The following is a 23,133-nucleotide window of genomic DNA, read 5'->3' as shown; positions in this document are numbered from 1 at the left end:
GAACCTTTCACATCAGCCTGTTATACGCCACCAGGATGCAGATATTTGCGATATTATTTTTGACCATAACCTCACGCGAATCAGTATATCTCTATGGTCATGTGATCAAGGCCTATCGGTCAGATTTGTCATATTCCATCCTGATTGGTGACGATTAGATTAGATTGGTGACTTGTGTAAGCACAAGTGATATGGCAGGGGTTTACAGACCGAAGGTCTAGGGTTCAAAACGGCTACGGATTATTTTCGGTTTACATCTAAACTCTAAAAGATTTAGTACTTCGTTCTCACTTGTGTCTTCCGTCTTTGGCGTGAGCGCCATGTCCATGGTTTGTGAGCCAAAGGTATGGGGCTCAAACCCACCATATGGCAGATTTTCACTCTCCATCTAAAATTCTACCAGGTTAAGTTTTTCATTCTCACTTGCATATTCCAAGCCAGCATGGCTCAAGAAATAAGGTCAGGGGTTTGTCGCTGTATGTGATGTTATGGATACTGGTGAAGATGATCGAAATAAACGGAACTATTTAACTTTAAAACATACATTTCCCAGGGTAGTTAATACCCTCACAAAAACATGTAGTAATCCTGGTCACTACACTGCCTCCCCCTGGTCAGCCGGGGGCGCCTGATGGAGGGGAAAGGAACGTGTTCCTTCCACGCGCTACGTCCAACCAGGGAAACTCCCCCCTGTCAGGTGACTAGAAGGTCAGTTGCCTCTCATGCATTGAAGGAGGCATGAGCTCGGCCCTGGGCTCCCTAGGCTGGTGGGGGGAGTGTAGTGCCCAGGATCACTTAGAAAATTGGCACCGGGTGAAAAAAGGGTTACAAAATCGAGGGATAAAAAACAAACAAAAAACAGTTAAAAATAATAGAGAGGGCACCGGATATCGCCTCCCATCCACTTGCATTGAGTTGCTCACCCGACGCATGGGCTCAATTGAACCCTTCTTCCGGGTTGGAAATTTGGTGGGCGCGGCCTATTTGGGGTTCCGAACGCGTCACTTCTGTGACGCGTTTTGCGTCACAGTGACGCGTTTTGCGTCACAGAAGCGCGCAGCCCCGTGCGCAAGCTCGTGCGCATGCTCGTGAGTCGAGCCCATTGGTCGAAACCGTTTTCGCTCGTTCATGTAACGGTACTAAGCTGCAGTACCATGAATGGCCAGCATGTTCAATTGGCTTCAATGAAACCACTGGGTTCTGGGGGCTTGACAAAAAAACATACATTTCCCACCGACAGTGACGATATACACAACTATTACTATCTATTTTCTTCCTGCCACATCCCGCCCCCCCCCACCAGCTCCAGAGGTGATTGGTCAGGAGTATTACGGGGTGAGTCCCGATTGGTGGGGACTGGGCTGCTTGGTGTATGAGATGACGGACGGACGGCCTCCGTTCAGGAAGCGAGGCGAGCGACTCAAAACGCCGGAGATGGAGAAGAGAATCCGAAAGGCTCAGGAGGAATACGGCCAGATGTTCAGCAGCGAGGCCGAGGACCTGTGTCGCTCGGTGAGCGCCTCGACATTAAGAGATTTTCTCCACCTCTAAACCATTGGTTCTCAACAGGGGGAGGGGGGGGGGGGGGTCCCCAAATGATTTTGTCGGGGTCCCCAGATTTGCCTTTTATAGTGCTTTCGAGTTGTTCTTTTGTAGTTTGACCATGAATTAAAAATAATTGCTCCCTTGATTAGAAATTGATAAGTCAAAATACGCTCCTCATTGAAATACATTGTACAGTGAAACAGCTCTCAAAGTCGCTCTTTTAGCACGTGAACAAACATAAAACAAAGCTGATTCAGACAATATAGAACATCACCAAACCCAGTACTGTTTTTTTTTTTAATAAAAACGTTTACTTCCTGCTGAATTTACTTTTTGAAGATCCGGATTTGTGGATCCATTTCGAGTTTTCTTCTTACAAAGAAAATAGCTAAATCAACAGGAAGCAAGAATTATTATTTTGTGATGTTCTATATTGTCTGAATCAACTTTGTTTGTGTTCGTTTACATGCTAAAAGAGTGACTTTGAGAGCTGTTTCAGCGTACAATGTAAGTCAATGAGGAGCATATTTGGAATGATCTATTTCTAATCAATGGAGCAATTATTTTGTATTTCTTGTCCACCTTTAGAGTTACATCATGGCAAGGTAACTACACAACCCAAACCTCTACCAAAATGGTCTTGCCCTCTAACCCATTAAGACCTGGAACGCATCTGTGTCACTTTAGATTTCTTTGGCTATTCAAAAATAGCAGATCTACAAGCTCATAGCGTGGCACCGAGTGCCGCGCTATGAGCTTGTAGATCTGCTATTTTTGAAAAATCTTAAAACATTTTTCTTTCGATTTTTTTCAAAAAACTGTTAGGATTTAGAAAATGTTTAAGAATCGCCTCAGGTCTTAATACAGCATCACAATCATATTAACCGCTTCATCCATTTATACGTTGGCTATTCAACGATAGTAGATCTACAAGCTCGTGCCGCGCTGCCAGCTTGTGTTATTCTTTCACATAAACCTTCTCTCCTGGGGGTCCCTGGCACAAAGCCTTTTCAGATGGGGGTCCGCTATCCATGTTGGGGTCAAAAAAGTTTGAGAAGCACTGACCATAGGTCATTCATTACCTGCTTTATTTTATTTTGTTCCCCTGCAGCTGCTGACCAAAGACGCCGGACGGCGGTTGGGCTGCCAGGCCTCGGGGGCGGCCGGCGTCCGATCACATCCGTTCTTCAGCACCGTTCACTTCAGAATGCTGGAGGCAGGCGTCCTGGACCCGCCTTTTAAACCCGACGTGAGAAACTTCACTTCTCAAACACATTTCCACAGAGGAGTCATTTTCAGGGGGAAAAGAACAATGGTGGTGAGGGAGGGGGGGGAAATCTGTTACCACTTACCTGCCAAAAACGGACTTGTCCGTCAGTCTTTTTTTTTTGTGAAAAATTCCACACAGAACCAGAGATATCGCTATCCAAAGATTTACTGCTCCATTCACTCCATGGTTAACTTATTACTTAAAAATCCTGTATCTCGGCTCCTGTGTACTTTTTTGTTTTTACCATGTATTTTTTGGTGATTTTTATTTTTTTTCAACTGGCTGCAATTATGGAACGGATTACCGCGATCGGATAATTTTTTTTCCACGATTCTACGAGACTCCTGTGTGTGTAATGAGGGGATCACCGTGAGGATGGTGATCATAGAAAATATTTTGTGACTACTTAAAAAATGGTTTAAAAAGGTTACAAAATCTTAAAAAATGCTGGCACTGGGTGGGAATAAAAATAAAAAAAACAGAAAAAATAAACAAATGAGCCTGGCGATTATACTCAAATGGATATGAAGCTTCAACTGACGGTGAAAAGGTTCAAATTTATCCGAACACAGACGTCATCAAATGTAACTCAACATCACAAACGACACAGAGTCGCATACCTGAAAGAACATCGCTGGGGGGGGGGGGGGGGGGTCATTGAAGGGGTTTCAAATGGCATGACCCTTGCAGGTCTGTAACTCTTTTAGAGTGTACAGCCAAACAGACCCACTGTACAACTCTCAGAGTTGTGTGGTCTTGAAATGTTTGAGAACTACTTTACAAAGCCAATGGGTTGGGTTGGCCAGTCAAGGTAATTAAATACATTGTTTTAACCCAAAAATATCACTTACACTATCTTTAACTAACATGTATTTAATTTTCGGCCCCCCTCAGCCCAGACTGGTGTACTGCAGCGATGTGGACGACATCGATGAGTTCTCCACTGTTAAAGGAGTCAGTCTGGACGAGACGGACAACGACTTCTACTCCAAGTTCAACACAGGCAGCGTAGCCATCAGCTGGCAGAATGAGGTAAGATAAAAGAGAGGCAGAGTAGCCATCAGCTGGCAGAATGAGGTACAAGACATCACAGGTACCCAGGGTTAATTTTAGCAGCAAATTTTGGTTTAGTTTTAGTCCATAGTATTTTTTGAATAAAAAAAAGCTAAAAGGAGTGGGGGACTTAATTCCATTGTGGTCCTATGTATTCAAATCATCAACATAGCATACAAAACTAACACAATAATACAACAAATACAACAAAAGAGATGGGAAAAAGACATTTACTGGTGGTCTCCTGATAGATGTTTTTTCAGGCCAATTTAGAAAATCTGCAGAGGGCTATTCTTTTATTTTTTTTGCGCTGGCAGATTTGTCTTGTTTCCAGGCTAGGTATTGAGGGCACTGTCTCTTTGATTATCCTAACTCATTCACTGCCAGAACTTTTTTTTTTTTGCGTTTGCCCACTGCCAGAGATTTTTCAATGAAAAAAAAAAGTACTCAGGAGCCGAGATACAAAATGTTTAAGTTTTAAGATAACAAGGAAGTGGATGGGAGTCTAGATCTTCAAAAAATCATATCTCCTTGGTCTTTGGGTTAAAAAAAAAAAAAAAAAATAAGAAAAAAAAAAATATATATATATATATTTGTTTTTGAAAAAATTAAAAGTTTTAGTTTTAGTCGTTCTTGGCAGAGGGGGTTAAAGGACAGAAGTCGTTTTAGTCGTTCTAGGCAGGGAATGAGTTAAAGGTGCTTATATGGTGCTTACTATGGCGCTTATCTGTCTTCTATGGTGCTTACCTGTCTTCTGACCGGCTTCGAATGCCATCAATGCACTGAATCGGACATTATCACGTTTTATCAGACCATTGAATGGGCAAAGTAGGCGACATACTGACCTACCCGCCATTTATCAGACCATTAATTGGGCGCAATCAGGAGATACAGACCCATACCCGGAGGCAGAGCTGTCCCCACAACATGATTTACCATTCTGTGTCGGTACATAACTCAGACGGCGCTGAGCAGCGGTGTCATGGTGATTGTTTTTACTGGCAGGACGGCACAGTACTTTAATGACGTCACATGCACGCGCGCGCACGGTTCGCGCACACCGTGCGCATTTTATTTTACCTTAAATTAGGAAACATGTTTGTATAGGAAATGTTTTTTAGCTTAGTTTTAGTCTTTTTAAACTAATACAAATTCAAGGAATGCCATGAATTCTAGAGCTGAAACTAAAAGTCTGCTTTGAACGAGTATCTTTCTCTTCTTCGACGGTGTCTGCACGCATTGTTGCGTGCAGACAGGATACTGGCAGCAGCCCTGCTGAAGCCAACATGCTGTGTTGCTTACCGTGTAGCCTATAGAGCATCGCAGTTCCTGCCCCTTCAGGGTTCCACCGCAAAATACTCATTTCCAAAAATATTTATATCTAATTTAAGCCTAGAATCAAGCCATCCAGGGTCATGGTGAATCATGACCATAAAACGTTTGATTCTGTTATTATTATTTTTTGAAAACGGCAAAACAAAAGGGTATTTATTAAATATAGTATATCATATAATTAAAAATAAAATAAAAAAAAATCACAGAAAAAAAAGTTTTATGGTCATGATTCACCAGGACACTGGATGGCTTGATTCTAGGCTTAAATTAATTGATATAAATATTTTTGGAAATGTCAATGGGAAAAATGCATTGAGTTTTTCCTTCCGGCACCAGGAAAAACCAGGAAGTGGGCGGGAACTGCGTGCCAACGTGTCGTCACCACGGGGGGGGGGGGGGGGGGGGGGCGGGGGGGTGTTGGGGGCGTGGCATTGGTTGAGTCAATGTTAAGTCAACCTGGTTTTTACCCCTCAAAGATGTCCGCCGCTACCAAAAGACACTTGTTGACGCCCCCTTCAGGATTTTTGGCACGCTCTATAGATGTGAGGTGGAATCTGAGGATACATTTTCACACTCACTTGTAAACCTGTTATGCAAAGTAACCATTTGGGTACTTGGCTCGTGAATCTACTGGGGGGAGGCACGTTCTAGCGTGCACGTGTGTGCACGCACATGCACTGTACCGTACCGTGGCGTACGGTGCACGTGAAAAAATACACACGCCGGTCCTACTCCGTGTGGCCTCCATGACACCACTGCGCTGAGTAGGCTCAAGCGAACCTGCTTACCTGTCTTCTATGGTGTTTACCTGTCTTCTATGGCGCTTACCTGTCTTCTATGGCGCTTACTTCTATGGTGCTTACCTGTCTTCTATGGCGCTTACCTGTCTTCTATGGTGCTTACTTCTATGGCGCTTACCTGTCTTCTATGGCGCTTACCAGTCTTCTATGGCGCTTACCTGTCTTCTATGGTGCTTACCTGTCTTCTATGGCGCTTACCTGTCTTCTACCTGTCTTCTATGGTGTTTACCTGTCTTCTATGGTGTTTACCGGTCTTCTATGGCGCTTACTTCTATGGTGCTTACCTGTCTTCTATGGCGCTTACCTGTCTTCTATGGTGCTTACTTCTATGGCGCTTACCTGTCTTCTATGGCGCTTACCAGTCTTCTATGGCGCTTACGCTTACCTGTCTTCTATGGCGCTTACCTGTCTTCTATGGCGCTTATGGCGCTTACCTGTCTTCTATGGTGCTTACCTGTCTTCTATGGCGCTTACCTGTCTTCTATGGCGCTTACCTGTCTTCTACCTGTCTTCTATGGCGCTTACCTGTCTTCTATGGCGCTTACCTGTCTTCTACCTGTCTTCTATGGCGCTTACCTGTCTTCTATGGCGCTTACCTGTCTTCTACCTGTCTTCTATGGTGTTTACCTGTCTTCTATGGCGCTTACTTCTATGGTGCTTAGCTGTCTTCTATGGCGCTTACCTGTCTTCTATGGTGCTTACTTCTATGGCGCTTACCTGTCTTCTATGGCGCTTACCAGTCTTCTATGGCGCTTACCAGTCTTCTATGGCGCTTACCTGTCTTCTATGGCGCTTACCTGTCTTCTATGGCGCTTATGGCGCTTACCTGTCTTCTATGGCGCTTACCTGTCTTCTATGGCGCTTACCTGTCTTCTACCTGTCTTCTATGGTGCTTACCTGTCTTCTATGGTGCTTACCTGTCTTCTATGGTAGCACCAAACATTGAACTGTTACACAATGACTAACCGTATATAACCATGTCCTGTGGTGTGTAGATGATGGAGATGAGCTGTTACAAGGAGCTGAATGTATTTGGCCCCGAGGGGTCCCAGCCACGTGACCTGGACTGGTCCCATGCCCCTCCCCCCGCGAGCCCCAAGCGCAGCCTGCTAGACCGCATCCTCCGCAGACACGTGAGAATGGAATTATTATATTTACATTATGTTTACTTTACATACCTATAAAAAACGGATTCATTCTGTGTGTTTTCATTGTGTATTATCATGGTCAGTATCATGGTCACTATTATGTCAGGATCATGGTCAGTATCATGGTCAGTATCATGTCAGTATCATGGTCAGTATCATGTCAGTATCATGGTCAGTATCATGTCAGTATCATGGTCAGTATCTGGTCAGGATCATGGTCAGTATCATGGTCACTATTATGTCAGGAGCCTGGTCAGTATCATGTCAGTATCATGGTCAGTATCCTGGTCAGTATCATGTCAATCTGACCTACAAAAGAAAATCTAGTTTTCGTTTTCAAAAAACAGTGAAAATATGCGATCAACAAGCCCACAACACAATGCGAATCCTGGGGATATTTTCACTATTTCGGATATTTCAGATAATTTAACTATTTTTAAATAGGGCCCAAGTGATTTTTGTAAGTTTGGGTTATGGGGGAGAGGGACACATTTCTCCTTTGGGTCTGGAGCTGAAACGTTTTTTTTTGGAACACTGATGTCTCCTGGGTAACCGGAAGACTCGCCCCAAAACACGCTCGCCCTCATTTTTTACGCGGACCAGCGGTATTCTTGTATTTGTTTTACTGAGGATAAGGTTAGAAATAAGTTTAGGGTTAGGCATAGTTTTACTGAGGTTACATTTAGGAATAAGGTTAGGTTTAGCCTAACCTTCTTATTAAACTATGCCTAAACCTTATTCTTAAACTATGCCTAAACCGTTTCGGCAAAGTTTACTGAGGTTACGTTTAGGAATAAGACTAGGTTTAGGCATAGTTTTACTGAGGTTACGTTTAGGAATAAGATTAGGTTTAGGCATAGTTTACCGAGGTTACGTTTAGGAATAAGATTAGGTTTAGGCATAGTTTACCGAGGTTACGTTTAGGAATAAGATTAGGTTTAGGCATAGTTTACCGAGGTTACGTTTAGGAATAAGATTAGGTTTAGGCATAGTTTACTGAGGTTACGTTTAGGAATAAGATTAGGTTTAGGCATAGTTTACTGAGGTTACGTTTAGGAATAAGGTTAGGTTTAGGCATAGTTTTACTGAGGTTACGTTTAGGAATAAGATTAGGTTTAGACAGTTTTACTGAGGTTACGTTTAGGAATAAGATTAGGTTTAGACATAGTTTACTGAGGTTACGTTTAGGAATAAGATTAGGTTTAGACATAGTTTACTGAGGTTACGTTTAGGAATAAGATTAGGTTTAGGCATAGTTTACTGAGGTTACGTTTAGGAATAAGGTTCGATTTTGGCATAGTTTTACTGAGGTTACGTTTAGGAATAAGGTTAGGTTTAGACATAGTTTTACTGAGGTTAAGTTTAGGAATAAGATTAGGTTTAGACATAGTTTTACTGAGGTTACGTTTAGGAATACCAGGTGAATACCACCAGATTTGCCCCGGGGCGACTGAGTTTTTGGGGCGAGCGTTTTGGTATTTGTATCCTGGCGTTTCCGAAAGACGCCGTGTTTGTGTGTTTGTCCGCTCCACGGGATTCATATGTTTGTGTGTGTGTGTGTGTGTGTGTGTGTGTGTTTCTTCTCTGATCCACAGCATTCAAACAACAGCGAGCACTCCGTCTCTAGTGAAGGCTCCCTGGAATCAGCAGGTCTACTCAGCACTGCCCTCTAGGGACGATTCTGTGCCATCAATACAACTGATCCATCATATTATTGACAAAGTTCCTTTCACATCACTTAAAGTCCATGAGCCAGAGCCCCAAAATTGAGCAATGATTACCGAAAGAGTGGGCAAAACCATACCTATATTAGATTGTTCATAGGCTCAATATAAGTAAATAAATATATGATAACCTTTCCACAGGAGTAGCTTTTTCATAGTTATCACCAGTGTTGCTATGCTCATTTGGGATGTGCTTGCACTGTATTTTAATGATGTGACGCGCACGTCGCTTAACACCTAAACTATAGGTCACACAATGGACAATTGATATGCATCTAGGCTAATTCCTATGTTAATGTACCTGGCGTGAGTCGGGAGCCTTTGTAAACTTTGTTTAAGTGTGAATTTAAAGTAGTTTTAAATCTATGCGTGTGCCTGCGCGTGCTCCTGGTCAAATAGGTTCTTGCACGCCGTGCAAGGCCATCCAGTGAGCATTGCACCCCTGATTGATATGCATCTAGGCTTATTCCTATGTTAATTCGCTAGGTGTGAGTCGGAGCCTTTGAAAACTTTGTTGAGGTGCGAATTTTAAGTAGTTTTAAATCTATGCGTGTGCCTGCGTGTGCTCCTGGTCAAATAGGTTCCGGCACGGCGTGCAAGGCCGTCCAGTGAGCATTGCACCCCTGGTTATCACACATTTTGTTATTTTCCCCATACGTACATGACGGGTGAAAAAAAAAAAATATCACAAAATTAAAAAAATAGTTATCATAATGAAACTTCCCCAGTTGATTACTTACAAGTAGATAAATTACAAGTTTTCTGAAATTGTATATTTTAATTAGGGCATGTTTTCCTATATAATGCCTAATTTGCATATTTAAATATACAATTTCAGAAAACTTGTAATACAATAAATCATTGTCTTCATGTAAGTAATCAACTGGGGAAGTTTCCTTATGACCATTTTTTAAATTGTGATTTATTTTTTCACCCGTCATGTACGTATGGGGAGAATAACAAAATGTGTGATAACTATGAAAAAGCTGCTCCTGTGGAAAGGTTATCATATATTTATTTACTTATATTGACCCTATAAACAATTTAATATAGGTATGTTTTTGCCCACTCTTTTGGTAATGAAATCTTGTCTGGCTCATGGACTATTACAAACATTTTAAATGTGTTGTAAATTTGTTAAATGTGCCAACACAAAAATTTACTTAAGTAATACCCCCCCACTGAAACCTAATTCCAGTGGTGGAAAAAGTACTAAATTATTTTTTACTTGAGTAAAAGTATCAATACTGCAATGTAGAATACTGTTATAAGTGTGGTCCAGGCATCTATAGGCTCAATGTAGCCGGACGAGCGCGTCGCGGGTTCGACTCCCGATCCCCCCACAGCCTATGCTGTCACTCACCTTCTCTCTCCCCATTTCCTGTCAGCCTACTGTCCTGTCCAATAAAGACTTAAGCTCAAAATAAATCTTAAAAAAAAAAGAAATCTAAGATTTGCACTAATTTTCACGATTTTTCAAAAATAGCAGATCTACAAGATGAGCTTGTAGATCTGCTATTTTTTGAAAAGCCAAATAAATCTTAAAATGACACAGATGCGTTCTCGGTTTGAATGGGTTAACCCATTAAGACCTGAGGCCGATTCTACAAATGTCTTCTAAATCCCAACAGTTTTCTGAAAAAATACGTATGTTTCCATATCAGTCGTGCTCCAACTTTTTAATCTCAAGGACCCCCAAGATGATATGTATTTGGCCGCCGCGGACCCCCATCTCAAAATATTTTGTTCCAGGAACCCCCCAGAAGCAAAGATTTGAGTTAAAGGATCTACACCATGAATTTAAAAAACATATTTGATATTTAATATCATATGGTGTATGTCCCTCAAACCTTTTTCAAAAGGTTTGAGCCTAAATCATCACTCAGATATACTCATCCCAAGTCAATTGTCTCTGGCTTATACAGCACTTTCAGCTGCAATACCAAAACGTCCTCTTGGGCAGGGGGGGGCTACTGAGCAATTCTGTCTGGCCAGCATCAATGCAATGGCATTGCACATTCTGAAATGGCCTGTTCAGACACGCCCATTCTGAAAATCTCTGAAATTCATGGTGTAGACCCTTTAAAAAATGTTTGGTTTAAAAATATATATTTTAAAGATTTGCACACATTTTCACTTTTTTTCAAAAATAGCAGATCTGCAAGCTCGTAGCGCGGCACTCGGTGCCGCGCTATGAGCTTGTAGATCTGCTATTTTTGAAGAGCCAAAGTGTAAAATAATGCTTTTTTTTTAGCTCAAATCAAAAAGTGACACAGATGCGTTCCAGGTCTTAATGGGGGTTAACAGACGTATCAAAAACATGCCCTCAAACTGTTGGGTCGTCCTTTCCTTGCGTTCAAATCATGGTTTCCATGTTGCTGTTCTAATGCAAATGGCAGAGACATACATGCTGTATATACACTATACTGACACTTTCACACAAAATGTCTTCACCTTTGTAATAGAGCACAGAAGTCCTGACTCGCACGTAAAGTCATTTCTCTATGGAGAATAACATTGTGTCATCATCATAGAATCGTCTCATATAAGAATTGTGGTCCAAAAATAAACAAACTGTCTCGGCGATATTGTCAGGGAGGAGGTTCTGTATCGTTTATGATAGTCAGTCACTTATATTTGAATATATTTGAATTATATTTGAAACAATCAGTTTCTGGTGAAAATGTAACTAATTCGGCGGAAGTAACATTATCGTTTTCTCACCGTCAGTTGATGCTTCATATCCATAAGAGTCAAACCGCCGGGATCATTTGTTTATTTTTGGAACACAGTTCTTATTTGACGCGATATTAAACACGTCTATGGGGATTCAGAACGGAGGGGAAAACCGCGACCCAGGTAGGATGTGTGAATTACGTCAGACTTCGTGCTCTATAATAATAATAATAAAAAGAAAGAACATGCATGACTTTTTAGCATGTACAGTATGAACTTTTATTTAACCAGGAATATAAACAATTGCAAACTTTACAACTGAACAGCAATATTATAAAAAAAAGTCAAAATTCACAAAGACAATAAACATCTCTCATCAGACGTCAAGAGTCAACTCTTTGTTTACAACAGGAAAAGACCAGAGTCTTAAAAACACTTGAACTCCAGCGTCCATATTCTGGGAAACGACGTTTGGTAGGAAAATAGCCTGTAGCTCACAACGCGGTGCGAGCTTATCCATCGGCTTTTTTCAACCAAGATATTTAATGTAGAGCAAAAAAAAACAGAACAGACACCATTATAGAGCCCTGCGGGACTCCGCTCAACGAATGGAGGTTTAAGTGGCTTCTACAGCATCAACGACAGCTTCAAACATCACAGAGCTCTGGGATGACATCGAGGTCGAGGCATTTAATTTAGTTTGACAGATATTGTGAAAACAGCTGATCTACACGCTCACAACGCCTCAGATCAGCCATTTTCAAAATGTGTGCCTCTTTCTTGGGTAATATTTGACATTTTGGCCAATGTTTGACCATCTTTTATAGTATTGTTTGTTGATTACGTTTGGCGCAGTAATGCTTTTCTCTCTTTCTCTCGCTCTTCAATGTAGAGGTATTAAAAAGGTCTTACAAAGTGCTTAAATTGTAACTTTAGAACTGTTCCGATAACACTTGTTGCACATTAAGCCTATGATCTGGGGACCCCTAAATATCATTTGGGGACAGCCCTGGGGGTCCCCCATTGACAGTTTGAGAAACACTGCTCTAACCACGCTCGCTGTATTTTTTTTTGCCATTTCTGTGTACACCACCATTATACAACAAAGTAAAATACAGGGTTAATTGGTTAATCAATTCAGTCGATTATGAACAAAAGAATGTGTTTGTCGAGTCGTAGAATTATGAAAATAAAGTGCTTCTCTATTATTCATTATAAGTCAGTTATTGGTTCTAAATGTGGGGCTGTATATCTGTATAAATGAGCTTGTATATCTACTATTTTTGAATAGCCAAAGCTAAGTGGTTAAAATGATTTTTGACACTATGTTAACTAATTTCGCTGGGGACCCCCTGGTAACCCCCTCAAGGACCACTGGTTGAGAACCACTGTATTAGGGCACCGCCTACCTCAACACAATTCGACAAGTAATGTCTTTGGAGGGAGAAACGTCTTGATAATCATGGGGGAGCTGAACGGTCATGGTTGTATTGATGCTTTTTCAGAAAAATTAAATACGAAAAGCGTTGATAAAAGATGAATTACTCTTTTGACTCCAATATCTCGAGTGATCCATCACGTATTTATTACCACAAGACATCCGAGGAGCATAGACGGTCACCTCCGTGTTCACTTAACTCAACGAGTTAACCCATTGAGACCTGAAGCCGATTCTACATGTCTCCTAAATCTCAACAGTTTTCTGAAAAACGTATGTTTCTATATCAGTGGTGCTCAATCTTTTTCATGTCAAGGACCCCCAAAATTATATGTATTTGGCCGCGGACCCCCATCAAAATATTTTGTTCCAGGGACCCCCAGAAGCAAAGACTTGAGTTAAAAATGTTCGCTTGAAAAATATATAAATTCAAAGATTTGCACACATTTTCACGATTTTTCAAAAATAGCAGATATACAAGCTCATAGCGCGGCACTCGGTGCCGCGCTATGAGCTTGTATATCTGCTATTTTTGAATAGCCCAAAGTGTAAAATAATGCTTTTTAGCTCAAATTTAAAAATTACACAGTTCCAGGTCTTAATGGGTTAAGAGAGATCTTTTTGTTAGAATAAGTGTTAAATAGCTCTATATTGTGATAGTAATCATTGCTACACAGTCAAGTGTTTGTTCAGTAACAGGGCTCTCCCCCCCCGTCTCTTCAGGTCCTCAGGAAACGGAAAATTGATTTTCAGGTAGGTGGCGTCCCGATTTCATCCAATCAGGAGAGAGGACTCGTACGGTACACAGGAAGTAAAATTGGAAGTGATGAAACAAACAAAATTGGCACTGACTTGGCTATACAATTGAAGCTGATAAATTATCTCTCTCCTGATTTTCCCCGACCTGGAAAAGTCATTTTAAGAGAGTGGGAGACCAGTGTTACTGAACAAACATACATATTGCAATAATTACTATTATCATAGCTATTATCTGCAGCTATCCATCTATCTTTTTTTCTACAAAAACACATGACTTACACCCCTTTAAAACCACTTAAACCTTGTCATACTTCGTTGACCGGGTTACCCCAGGGCTCTACACTAAGCGCCCCCCCCCCCCCCCCCCCGCCCTCCTTTTTTCCTTGTACACCAAAATGGTCTTTGGCGAAAACCGCCGATCTACAAGCTCACGGCGCGTCGTAAAATGCGTCCAACGCTGTGAGCTTATAGATCGGCTATTTGCGCTGAATGTTTGCCCCCCTCAGAATAGAGACGCTAGTCGAGTTCATGTGGGTTCAACACCAGAGCTTCTACTGTGTATATATACGTCTAATAACAGATGTTATGCTGCCATGATAACTACAGCTGGCCTGTGGCAGCAGGCCACAGATGTTCACACCAGGTGTGTGTGGGGGTTGATCCCTGCACAGATGTTCACACCAGGGATGGGAACGATAATCGTCATTATCGTTTATCATGATCAAAGAACGCTCATAAAAATCGTATCGCAGTGATTTTAATTTATCGTGGAAATTGTCCTCAGTCATACACTGGGAACGCACCTGTAAAAGAACGTGCTTGGTACAGTCTTTTTTTCCCCCGCTCTCTAAACCTCTTTACCAAAAATCGCAGATCTACAAGCTCGCGACGCGTCGCGAGCTTGTAGATCTGGTATTTTTGGCAAAACGTTCCACCCTAGACTATGGACGCTGAGGTTCAAGAAAGTGGTTAACAAAGGTGTAATTTTAAGAGTTTTAAGCATATTTTTGATCATCGCGATAATATAGTAAATCGCGACTATTTTGTTCACAATAATCGTGACATGAAACTTTCATATCGTCCGATCCCTAGTCGACACCAGCCAGGTGTGTGTGTGGATTGATCACCCGGTGTGTGTGTGTGTGTATGTGTGTTGATCCCTCCACAGATGTTGACACCAGGTGTGTGTGTGTGTGTGTGGACCAGGTGGGGGGGGGGGGTTCACCCCTCCCAGGGGGGGCTGCGTCTCCCGTCTACGTCCGTCTCCACGTGGTACAACATGTCAGCTAGCGTGTGCTCCGTCACGGCTCCCCAGCCCATGTCGCTCATCTAACACACAAACACAGCGTCACACACAAAACACAACATGTCAGTCCCTTTGGACACGAAAAGGTTTGAGAACTAGTGATTTAGAAGAGGTCTTATAGGGCTGGTACACACTGTAGGACTTTTTTTTTTTTCCTAAATTTGTATCACCCGATTTTTGTAACCCATTTTTCCACCCAGTGCCAATTGTCTAAGTAATCCTGGGCGCTACACTCCCTCTGCCAGCCTAGGGAGAGTCGGGGGGGGAGTCATCTGATCGTTAAGCATTTCACACTTCACTTGGAAGATTGTGGAATAGGTGTCTGGCCTTGAGAATAGCGTTTGATTGAAGACCTTACAGGTCTACAAGCAGCATTCCACAAGCTGTTATTCATGGAGGAATGCGTACGTAATGTGTGTATGTATGCAACTGTTTATTTTGACAGCAAATTTTGATTTAGTTTTAGTCATAGTCTTTTGAATAAAATTCCATTTAGTTTGTCATATTTTAGTCACCTGAAATGTTTTGTCTAGGTTTAGTCGACTAAATACCATAAGATTATAGTCGACTAAATCTACAGTTGATTTAGTCGACTAAAATTTATTTAGGCGGTGCCTTGATGGCGTCATAATGGCTGATATTACACTTGGTTACATGCTGAAAATAGCCGATCTACAAGCTCAGAACGCGTCACAGCGCGACGCGTTGTGAGCTTGCAGATCTGCTATTTTCAGAGCACAACACCCGAGCGCAAACAAACAAAAATGACTTGTCTTTTAGTTCTACTGGATCTCTTCTCCACTAGATCCCTCACTAACATTTTAGTCTAGTTTTTATTTGTTGACGAAATTGTCAATATATTTAGTCTTAGTTTTAGTCATCATAGCTTAGTTTTTATTTTGTTTTTATTTAGTTTTCATCAGTGAAAAAAGGTAGTCGACGAACATTTTTCGTCATAGTTTTAGTCAACGAAATCAACACTGGTATGTAATGTGCGTACGTAATGTGTGTAGGTAATGAGCTACTCACCGGCTGGTACTTGATATCCTTGGGAGGGTGCTTGAAATGTGGGCCGAAGTTAACAGACACCTGTCAACAAAACGGAAAGCATTCATTAGGTGCGGCAGTGGCTCAGGGAGGTAGAGCGGCCGGATGGGAACCGTGAGGTTTCCAGTTCGATCCCGGGCTCCCCCAGAGTTGGTGTCGAAGTGTCCTTGAGCAAGACGCTGAACCCCTACCGATGAGCAGGTTGTGTGTCCCCTAACAGTGTGTTGCTACTAGTGATGTGCGGGTCGGGTTTTTTCATGACCCAAACCGCCTCAACCCGCCCCGCAAACCCATATAGAAATCTATGGCTCAACCCGCCCCGCGACCCGCGATGGGAAAAAAAAAGATAATCACATTCATAATAGCTCAGATTTATATAGCGCTCTTTTAACCATTTGACTGCCAATCACGTAGATCTACGCGAACCGATTTAAAGCCGCCACGTGCCAATCGCGTAGATCTACGTGAAGTGAAAAAAAAAAATTACTTTATTTTTTTTCAATTTCACCCAAAGACCAAGGAGATATGATTAGTTGAAGATCTAGACTCCTATCCACTTCCTTGTTAACTTAAAACTTAAAAAGTCTATATTTCGTCTCCCGAGTACTTTTTTTTTTTCCAATGAAAAACTCTGGCACTGGCTAAAAAAAATATGAAAATACCTCTGGCAGTTAATGGGTTAAGTACGCAAAGTCGCTTTAACCCATTGATACCTGGAACGCTTCTGTGTCACTTTAGATGCCTTTGGCTATTCAAAAATAGCAGATATACAAGCTCATAGCGCGGCACCGAGTGCCGCGCTACGAGCTTGTAGATCTGCTATTTTTGAAAAATCGTGAAAAAATATTTTTCATATTTTTTTCAAAAAACTGTTAGGATTTAGATTTGTTTAAAGAATCGCCTCAGGTCTCAATGGGTTAAATGTCTACAGTAGCACAACATTGTCATGGGCTAAATAAACAAGCATGTTGTTAAAAATAGTTTTTTTTTTGTTTTTGTTTTTTGTGAGAGAGCGGCTGACCCGCTCAGCCCACAGCCCGCATAATTGCCTCTGAAATCCTGACTCGACCACCTGCGCCGCGGGTTGACCCGCGGGTTACGGGTCGGCCCGCTCATCACTAGTTGCTACTGTATATCAGAACTTTTCCATGTCAAGGACCTCCCAAAATGTTATGGATTTGGCCGCGGACCCCCCCCCCCCCCCATCTCAAAATATGTTGTTCCAGGGACCCCCCCCAGAAGCACAGATCGGAGTTAAAAAGTGTTCTTAATGGATTAACCCATTAAGACCTGAGGCCGCTTCTAAACATTTTCTAAATCCTAACAGTTTTTCGGAAAAAAATGTAAAAAAAAAAATTTCACGATTTTTCAAAAATAGCAGATCTACAAGCTCGTAGCGCGGCACTCGGTGCCGCGCTATGAGCTTGTATATCTGCTATTTTTGAATAGCCTAAAGAAATCTAAAAGTGACACAGATGCGTTCCAGGTATTAATGGGTTAAAGAACTGAAGCTGTACACACCGTGCAGCCCTTGTAGAGGGAGATGGCAGGGAAATAGAGACCCTCGAAGAGGTTCTCATAGGCCACGCCTTGGCTCGCCCCGTTCTTATAGAAGATCATCTGAAAGGAGAGCAACACAAACTTTATTATTATTATCCATTGGAATACATCAGGGGTCTTCAACAGGGGGTCTGGGGACCCCTAGGGGGTCCTCAGACTGCACGGGGGGGGGGGGGGGGGGCGCCAAATCTTTGTGTGATAGGGACTTTATGTGTTTTACATTTAACCACTTGAATCCTAGCATCCCTTTTCTGGGGGGGAGCATTAGCCGAAAATAGCAGATCTACAAGCTTGTAGATCGGCTATTTTCGGCAAAGAGGTTAGACAGGGGAGAAAAGGAGCAGACCAAGTACCGAGCCAAAAAAAAGGGCAAGTTTACAAAGTATTGAGGGTTTTTTTCCTCTATTATTTTTATCCCGCGATTCTTTTCACCCGGTGCCAATTTCTAAGTGATCCTGGGCGCTACACTCCCCTCACCAGCCTAGGGAGGTCAGGGCCGGAGCTCATGCCTCCTTCAATGCATGAGAGCCAACTGACCTTCTTGTCACCTGACAGGAGGGGAGTTTCCCCGGTAGGACGTAGCGCGTGGAAGGAACACGTTATTCCAACCAGTTCCTTTCCCCTCCATCAGGCTGTCCCGGCTGTCATGGGGGAGGCGGTATAGTGACCAGGATTACTACATGTTTTTGTGAGGGTATTAAAGGTATCATGACATTCATTTTCACTTTTTTTATTTTCAATGTTTTATTTGGGGTTTTATGACCTCAATTACACCCAAAAAACCTGAACTTAGAACATTCAGTGGATTTTCTGTGGTCTGGGGTTTTCTGAATAATTAGGCTGAAAAGTAATCTGAGCTTGGCCCTTCGACAGTGAGGTCACAGTCGATTAATCCCGCCCACTCTCCTCCTCGCCCCTCCCTTCCCCTATCCTTTCCTTTGGGGGGGGCGGAGCAGAGGCGATGATTGACAGGCAAAATCCCTCACCAGTGACACCCGCAGGCAAAGATTTCTTTTTTCATTGCAGTTGAAAAGGCTTTAGAAATGTGAGAGAAAAACACCTGCCATGGATCACTGGAATGGAATTTTCACTTAAAACTTTTTGTACACTTTTGAAGGACCAGGACAAAGACTTTGAATGTGGTGTAAAAGTGAATGTCATTAAACCTTTAACTGCCCTGAGAGACACGGGGAGAACATGCAAACTCCACACAGAGTAGGCCCTTTCGCCAAAGTATTGAGGGTTTAAGTCGTTAAACATGAATCCAGTATGTAGACAGTGGGGGGTCCATGCTTCATCGCTCTCACAGCTAAAGGGGTCCTTTGGCCTGAAAAACGTTGTTGAAGACCCCTGGAACACAGAGTGCAGTTCAGTTTTCCACTGACCTTGCTGGGAGTGACGACCTTGAGGCTCTTCTCTGCCTTGTCCAGATAGTCCTTCTCCTCAAAGTACAGGTAGCTCTTGAACTTGATCAGGGCCTGAAATCAACAACAACACATCGTCAGGACCAGTGGTGTAAAGTAACTGAGTACATTTACTCAAGTACTGTACTTAAGTACAATTTTGAGGTACTTTTACTTTACTGGAGTGTTTCCAATTAGCAGTACTTTTAATTCTACTCCGCTACATCTCAGAGGCAAATATTGTACTTTTACTCCACTACAATTATTTGAAAACTTTAGTTACTAGTTACTTTTCAGATATAAATTATTACATTATAAAACATACATTAACCACTTTAGCCCTATTCTATACCTAGGCTATTTGAAAATAGCCGATCTACAAGCTCACAACGCGTCGCATCGCGACGCGTTGTGAGCTTGTAGATCGGCTATTTTCAAACATTTTATTACTTTTACTTTTGGTACTTTTAAGTACATTTTGATACCAATACTTTTGTACTTTTACTCAAGTACATTTTGAATTCTGGACTTTCACTTGTAACAGAGTACTTCCACATTGCAGTATTGATACTTTTACTTAAGTAAAACATTTGAGTACTTTTTCTACCACATCGTCAGGACCATTATTACGTCTGCAATGTAAATGCATAGGGGGCGGGGCTGTCAGTCACCATGATGAGATTGTAGCTGACGATTAATTTGTCACACATTTAATTGCGCTTAACGATTCAACTGTCTTTTCCGTTAAGCCATTCAAACCGGGAACGCATCCCTGTCATTTTAGATATCTTTGGTTATTCAAAAATAGCAGATCTACAAGCTCATGAGCTTGTAGATCTGCTATTTTAGAAGAATCTTGAAAATTAGTTTTGAGATGGGGGGGGGGGGGTCTGTGGCCAAATAAATAATCTAAAAATGTTTGCTAAATCCTAACGGTATGTTGCTATATCAGTGGTGGTGCTCCAACCTTTCTATGTCAAGGACCCCCAAAATGATATGTATTTGGCCACGGACCCCCCCCCCCATCTCAAAATGTGTTGTTCCAAGGACACCCAGAAGCACAGATCGGAGTTAAAAATGTTCGCTTTCAAACATATATTCAAAGATTTGCACACATTTTCCAAAATGTTTCAACAAATAGCAGATCTACAAGCTCATAGCGCGGCACTCACGCTATGAGCTTGTAGATCTGCTATTTTTTGAATAGCCAAAGAAATCTAAAATGACACCAAGATGCTTTCCCGGTCTAAATCGGTTAACATTTCAATATTTCATTAAAATCAATATTTTGTTTGGGTATTGATTAGTTTGATTAACTGCTACACCCTTAGGTTGTACCTTGTCTTTGTAAGTATCAGGCAGAGCCTTGGCGATCTCTGTCCCGTCGGGCAGCTCTATGAAGAAGCCCAGGGTGTCTCCCTGTCCGTAGGCCGAGGAGAAGTGCTTCCCCATGGACTGGTGGAACTTGGTGCCCTTCTTGCTGCGCCACGAGTAGCTGAACTTATCATAACCCAGAGGAGCCTGTAGGTTACCTGTAATATATACATACATGTTTTTATCAACGAATAAACACATAAAGACAATATATAGATTCTTTTTATTATTATCTACTAAATTAGTCTGGTTAAGCACTTCAACCCTAGTTTAAGGTTGCTAGCTTTTGGCCATTTTCTGTATACATTTCTGTGTACATCTGCTATTTTTGAATCTTGAAAGTGTTTGAAAATGTTTGAATAATTTTGAATTCAACACAAATCTTCTTTTCTGTGAGTCTTCTGGAGGGGGTCCCTGGCACAAAACATTTTCAAATGGGGGTCCGCAGCCAAATATATATCAATTTTCAAAAACGTTTGAGAACTACTGATATAGAAGACATTTGTAGAATCAGTCTCAGGTCTTAAAGAGAACCCCCCCCCCCAAAAAAACCCAAACAGATTACTTAAATCGATTCATTTGATTAACAGTTGCACTGTAGTGTGATGTGGAATGATTACCAGCCCTAGTCCGCCCACTGTGTTGTGTGTGTGTGTGTGTGTGTGTGTGTGTGTGTGTGTGTGTGTGTGTGTGTGTGTCTCTGTGTCTGTACGTGAGCGTGCGCGCGTGTGCGTGCATGCATACATACCTAGTGGTTGGGACCAGCCTAGCCGGGCTGCGGTGTCTGGAGGCATCTCATCCACTGAGACCTCAAAGAACCAGGAGCCCTTGCGGACGCCGTGGGACGCTCTGACCATGGAGTAGCCCTTCTCCCCCGTCACCGTCAGACGGTCGTCTGAGATCTTCAACTGGGGCGCTGGAAAAAAAACAGCCATGTCAATCAACTATACTGTATTGCAGGCGTTTTCAACTGATTTTGACCCAGGGACCACCATCCTGACTAAGAGCAACCTGGGGACCACCTCTATTGTGCGTGGTGGGTCCATCATAGACTCCACTCCACACAATAGTGGTGGGGGGGGGTTTATGCACCGCAGGGAGCTGGAGAAAATAGCTATAATATCAATATAATATCTAATCAAATACAGTGATATTGTTTGAATATGATGAAATATGATTAAGAATTACTGTGATTATGGTAAACTCACATTTCATATCACACACACACACACACACACACCATACAGTAAGAACTCCTGTAAGTTATTAAAAGTAAAAAAAATTATAAAAAAAAAGTTAACACATCGGGTGCCAGAGGTTTATTAAAATATTATACGTTCAGTGCCTGCATTTCTTCCATCCACTTACGTTGATACGTTTCGTGCTGTAGAAGCCCCGATGCGGAAGTGCATGTAAACAAAGCGTGGGTGCGAGACGGCGGAGGGTCCCGACTAACGCCTGGAACAATAATATTTCTAACGCGATCCTCCATTGCAGAGTGATCGCCGATCGAAAACGGCTCGCTTCCACCACGTTAAAAAGAAATGGAGATATTAAGCTTTTAGTCAAGGAGTTAACATTGGAAAGGCCGACCGGAAGGATTTTTGACATGGATCCACATCCGGCCTCTCCTTCTCAGAGACTCCTTGGATGATCCCAAAGTTTCGTTAGAGCGCCCCACGTGGGCCCCACGTATAAAAAAAAATTGGGTCAAAAACGGTCCGGACCGTTTTCGGCAGTCCTCGTTTGGATTCTCAAAAACGGTACGGACCATTTTTGGCACACAATGTGTTAAAAAAAAATGCATGGCCAGTAGTGATGTGCGGGTCGGGTTTTCTCATGACCCGCCCCGCCCCGCCACGGAACCCAACCCGCTTCAACCCGCCCCGCGACCCGCGGTGGAAAAAAAAAAGATAATCACATTCATAATAGCTCAGATTTATATAGCGCTCTTTTAAGTACCCAAAGTCGCTTTAAATGTCTACAGTAGCACAACATTGTCATGGGCTAAATAAACAAGCATGTAGTTCAAAATAGGGTTTTTTGCGGCTGACCCGCTCACCCGCAGCCCGCATAATTGCCTCTGAAATCCTGACTCGACCACCCGCGCCGCGGGTTGACCCGCGGGTTACGGGTCGGCCCCCTCATCACTAATGGCCAGGGACCACCTGCAATACCTGGTCCGCGGACCACCGGTTGAAAACCCATGCTGTATATCATTTCTGTCGGACAGAAACCTCTTCTCTCCACATTTTAACTTTTTGTGTGTTTTCTGTAAATGAACGTTTCCCTAAACAATGAACAAAGTACCTCTGTCGTGTAAGGCCAGCAGCACCCTCTCGTAGAGGCAGGCCCTGTACAGATCCCCCGGGATGGGCTTCCCCGCCCAGCAGTCCAGCTCCAGCTTCTCGGGGTCCGGGGCGTGGGGGTCCGGCTCCGCCAGGATGTAGCGGTAGCCGTCCTTGTTGAAGGGGTGCTCCAGAGGGTAGCCGTGTGGAGGCAGGCGTTGGGCCGAGAACAGAGGGTCACTGCAGGGACCACAGAGAACAGAGGGTCACTGCAGAGACCACAGAGAACAGAGGGTCACTGCAGAGACCACAGAGAACAGAGGGTCACTGCAGGGACCACAGAGAACAGAGGGTCACTGCAGAGACCACAGAGAACAGAGGGTCACTGCAGAGACCACAGAGAACAG

The 23,133-nt window shown here is 42.7% G+C and overlaps 2 protein-coding genes and 1 long non-coding RNA gene across 3 annotated transcripts in view; 1 reads left to right on the top strand and 2 right to left on the bottom strand.

Annotated features, from left to right (window-relative positions):
- LOC308077773 (G protein-coupled receptor kinase 5-like) overlaps window positions 1-12,761 on the top strand; it is a 34,687-nt gene extending 21,926 nt beyond the window's left edge. Inside the window, exons 12-16 of the mRNA XM_080418696.1 lie at window positions 1,304-1,512; window positions 2,657-2,794; window positions 3,710-3,847; window positions 6,999-7,136; window positions 8,747-12,761. Coding sequence (XP_080274822.1) covers window positions 1,304-1,512; window positions 2,657-2,794; window positions 3,710-3,847; window positions 6,999-7,136; window positions 8,747-8,824 — 701 coding nt within the window. The 3' untranslated portion in view covers window positions 8,825-12,761. The remainder of the gene's footprint in view (window positions 1-1,303; window positions 1,513-2,656; window positions 2,795-3,709; window positions 3,848-6,998; window positions 7,137-8,746) is intronic.
- On the bottom strand, window positions 11,591-13,437 carry LOC308077774. The gene is made up of 2 exons (XR_013932445.1): window positions 12,464-13,437; window positions 11,591-12,278 (listed from the first exon to the last, which is right to left on the bottom strand). It is a non-coding gene; the product is annotated as an uncharacterized lncRNA (long non-coding RNA).
- A 97-nt stretch (window positions 13,438-13,534) lies between these two features.
- Window positions 13,535-23,133, bottom strand: part of ash2l (ash2 like, histone lysine methyltransferase complex subunit) — a 30,875-nt gene continuing 21,276 nt past the window's right edge. The window contains exons 11-17 of the mRNA XM_080419299.1: window positions 22,749-22,966; window positions 21,187-21,354; window positions 20,403-20,596; window positions 19,047-19,139; window positions 17,623-17,721; window positions 16,084-16,143; window positions 13,535-15,077 (exon numbers count right to left, since the gene is read on the bottom strand). Of these exons, the coding sequence (XP_080275425.1) occupies window positions 14,970-15,077; window positions 16,084-16,143; window positions 17,623-17,721; window positions 19,047-19,139; window positions 20,403-20,596; window positions 21,187-21,354; window positions 22,749-22,966 (940 nt within the window). The 3' untranslated portion in view covers window positions 13,535-14,969. The remainder of the gene's footprint in view (window positions 15,078-16,083; window positions 16,144-17,622; window positions 17,722-19,046; window positions 19,140-20,402; window positions 20,597-21,186; window positions 21,355-22,748; window positions 22,967-23,133) is intronic.

This window comes from Gymnoscopelus braueri, assembly GCF_963280865.1.
Source record: "Gymnoscopelus braueri genome assembly, chromosome: 22".
NCBI classification, from domain to species: Eukaryota; Metazoa; Chordata; class Actinopteri; order Myctophiformes; family Myctophidae; genus Gymnoscopelus; species Gymnoscopelus braueri.
This window is presented reverse-complemented; position numbering and strand designations above follow the sequence as displayed.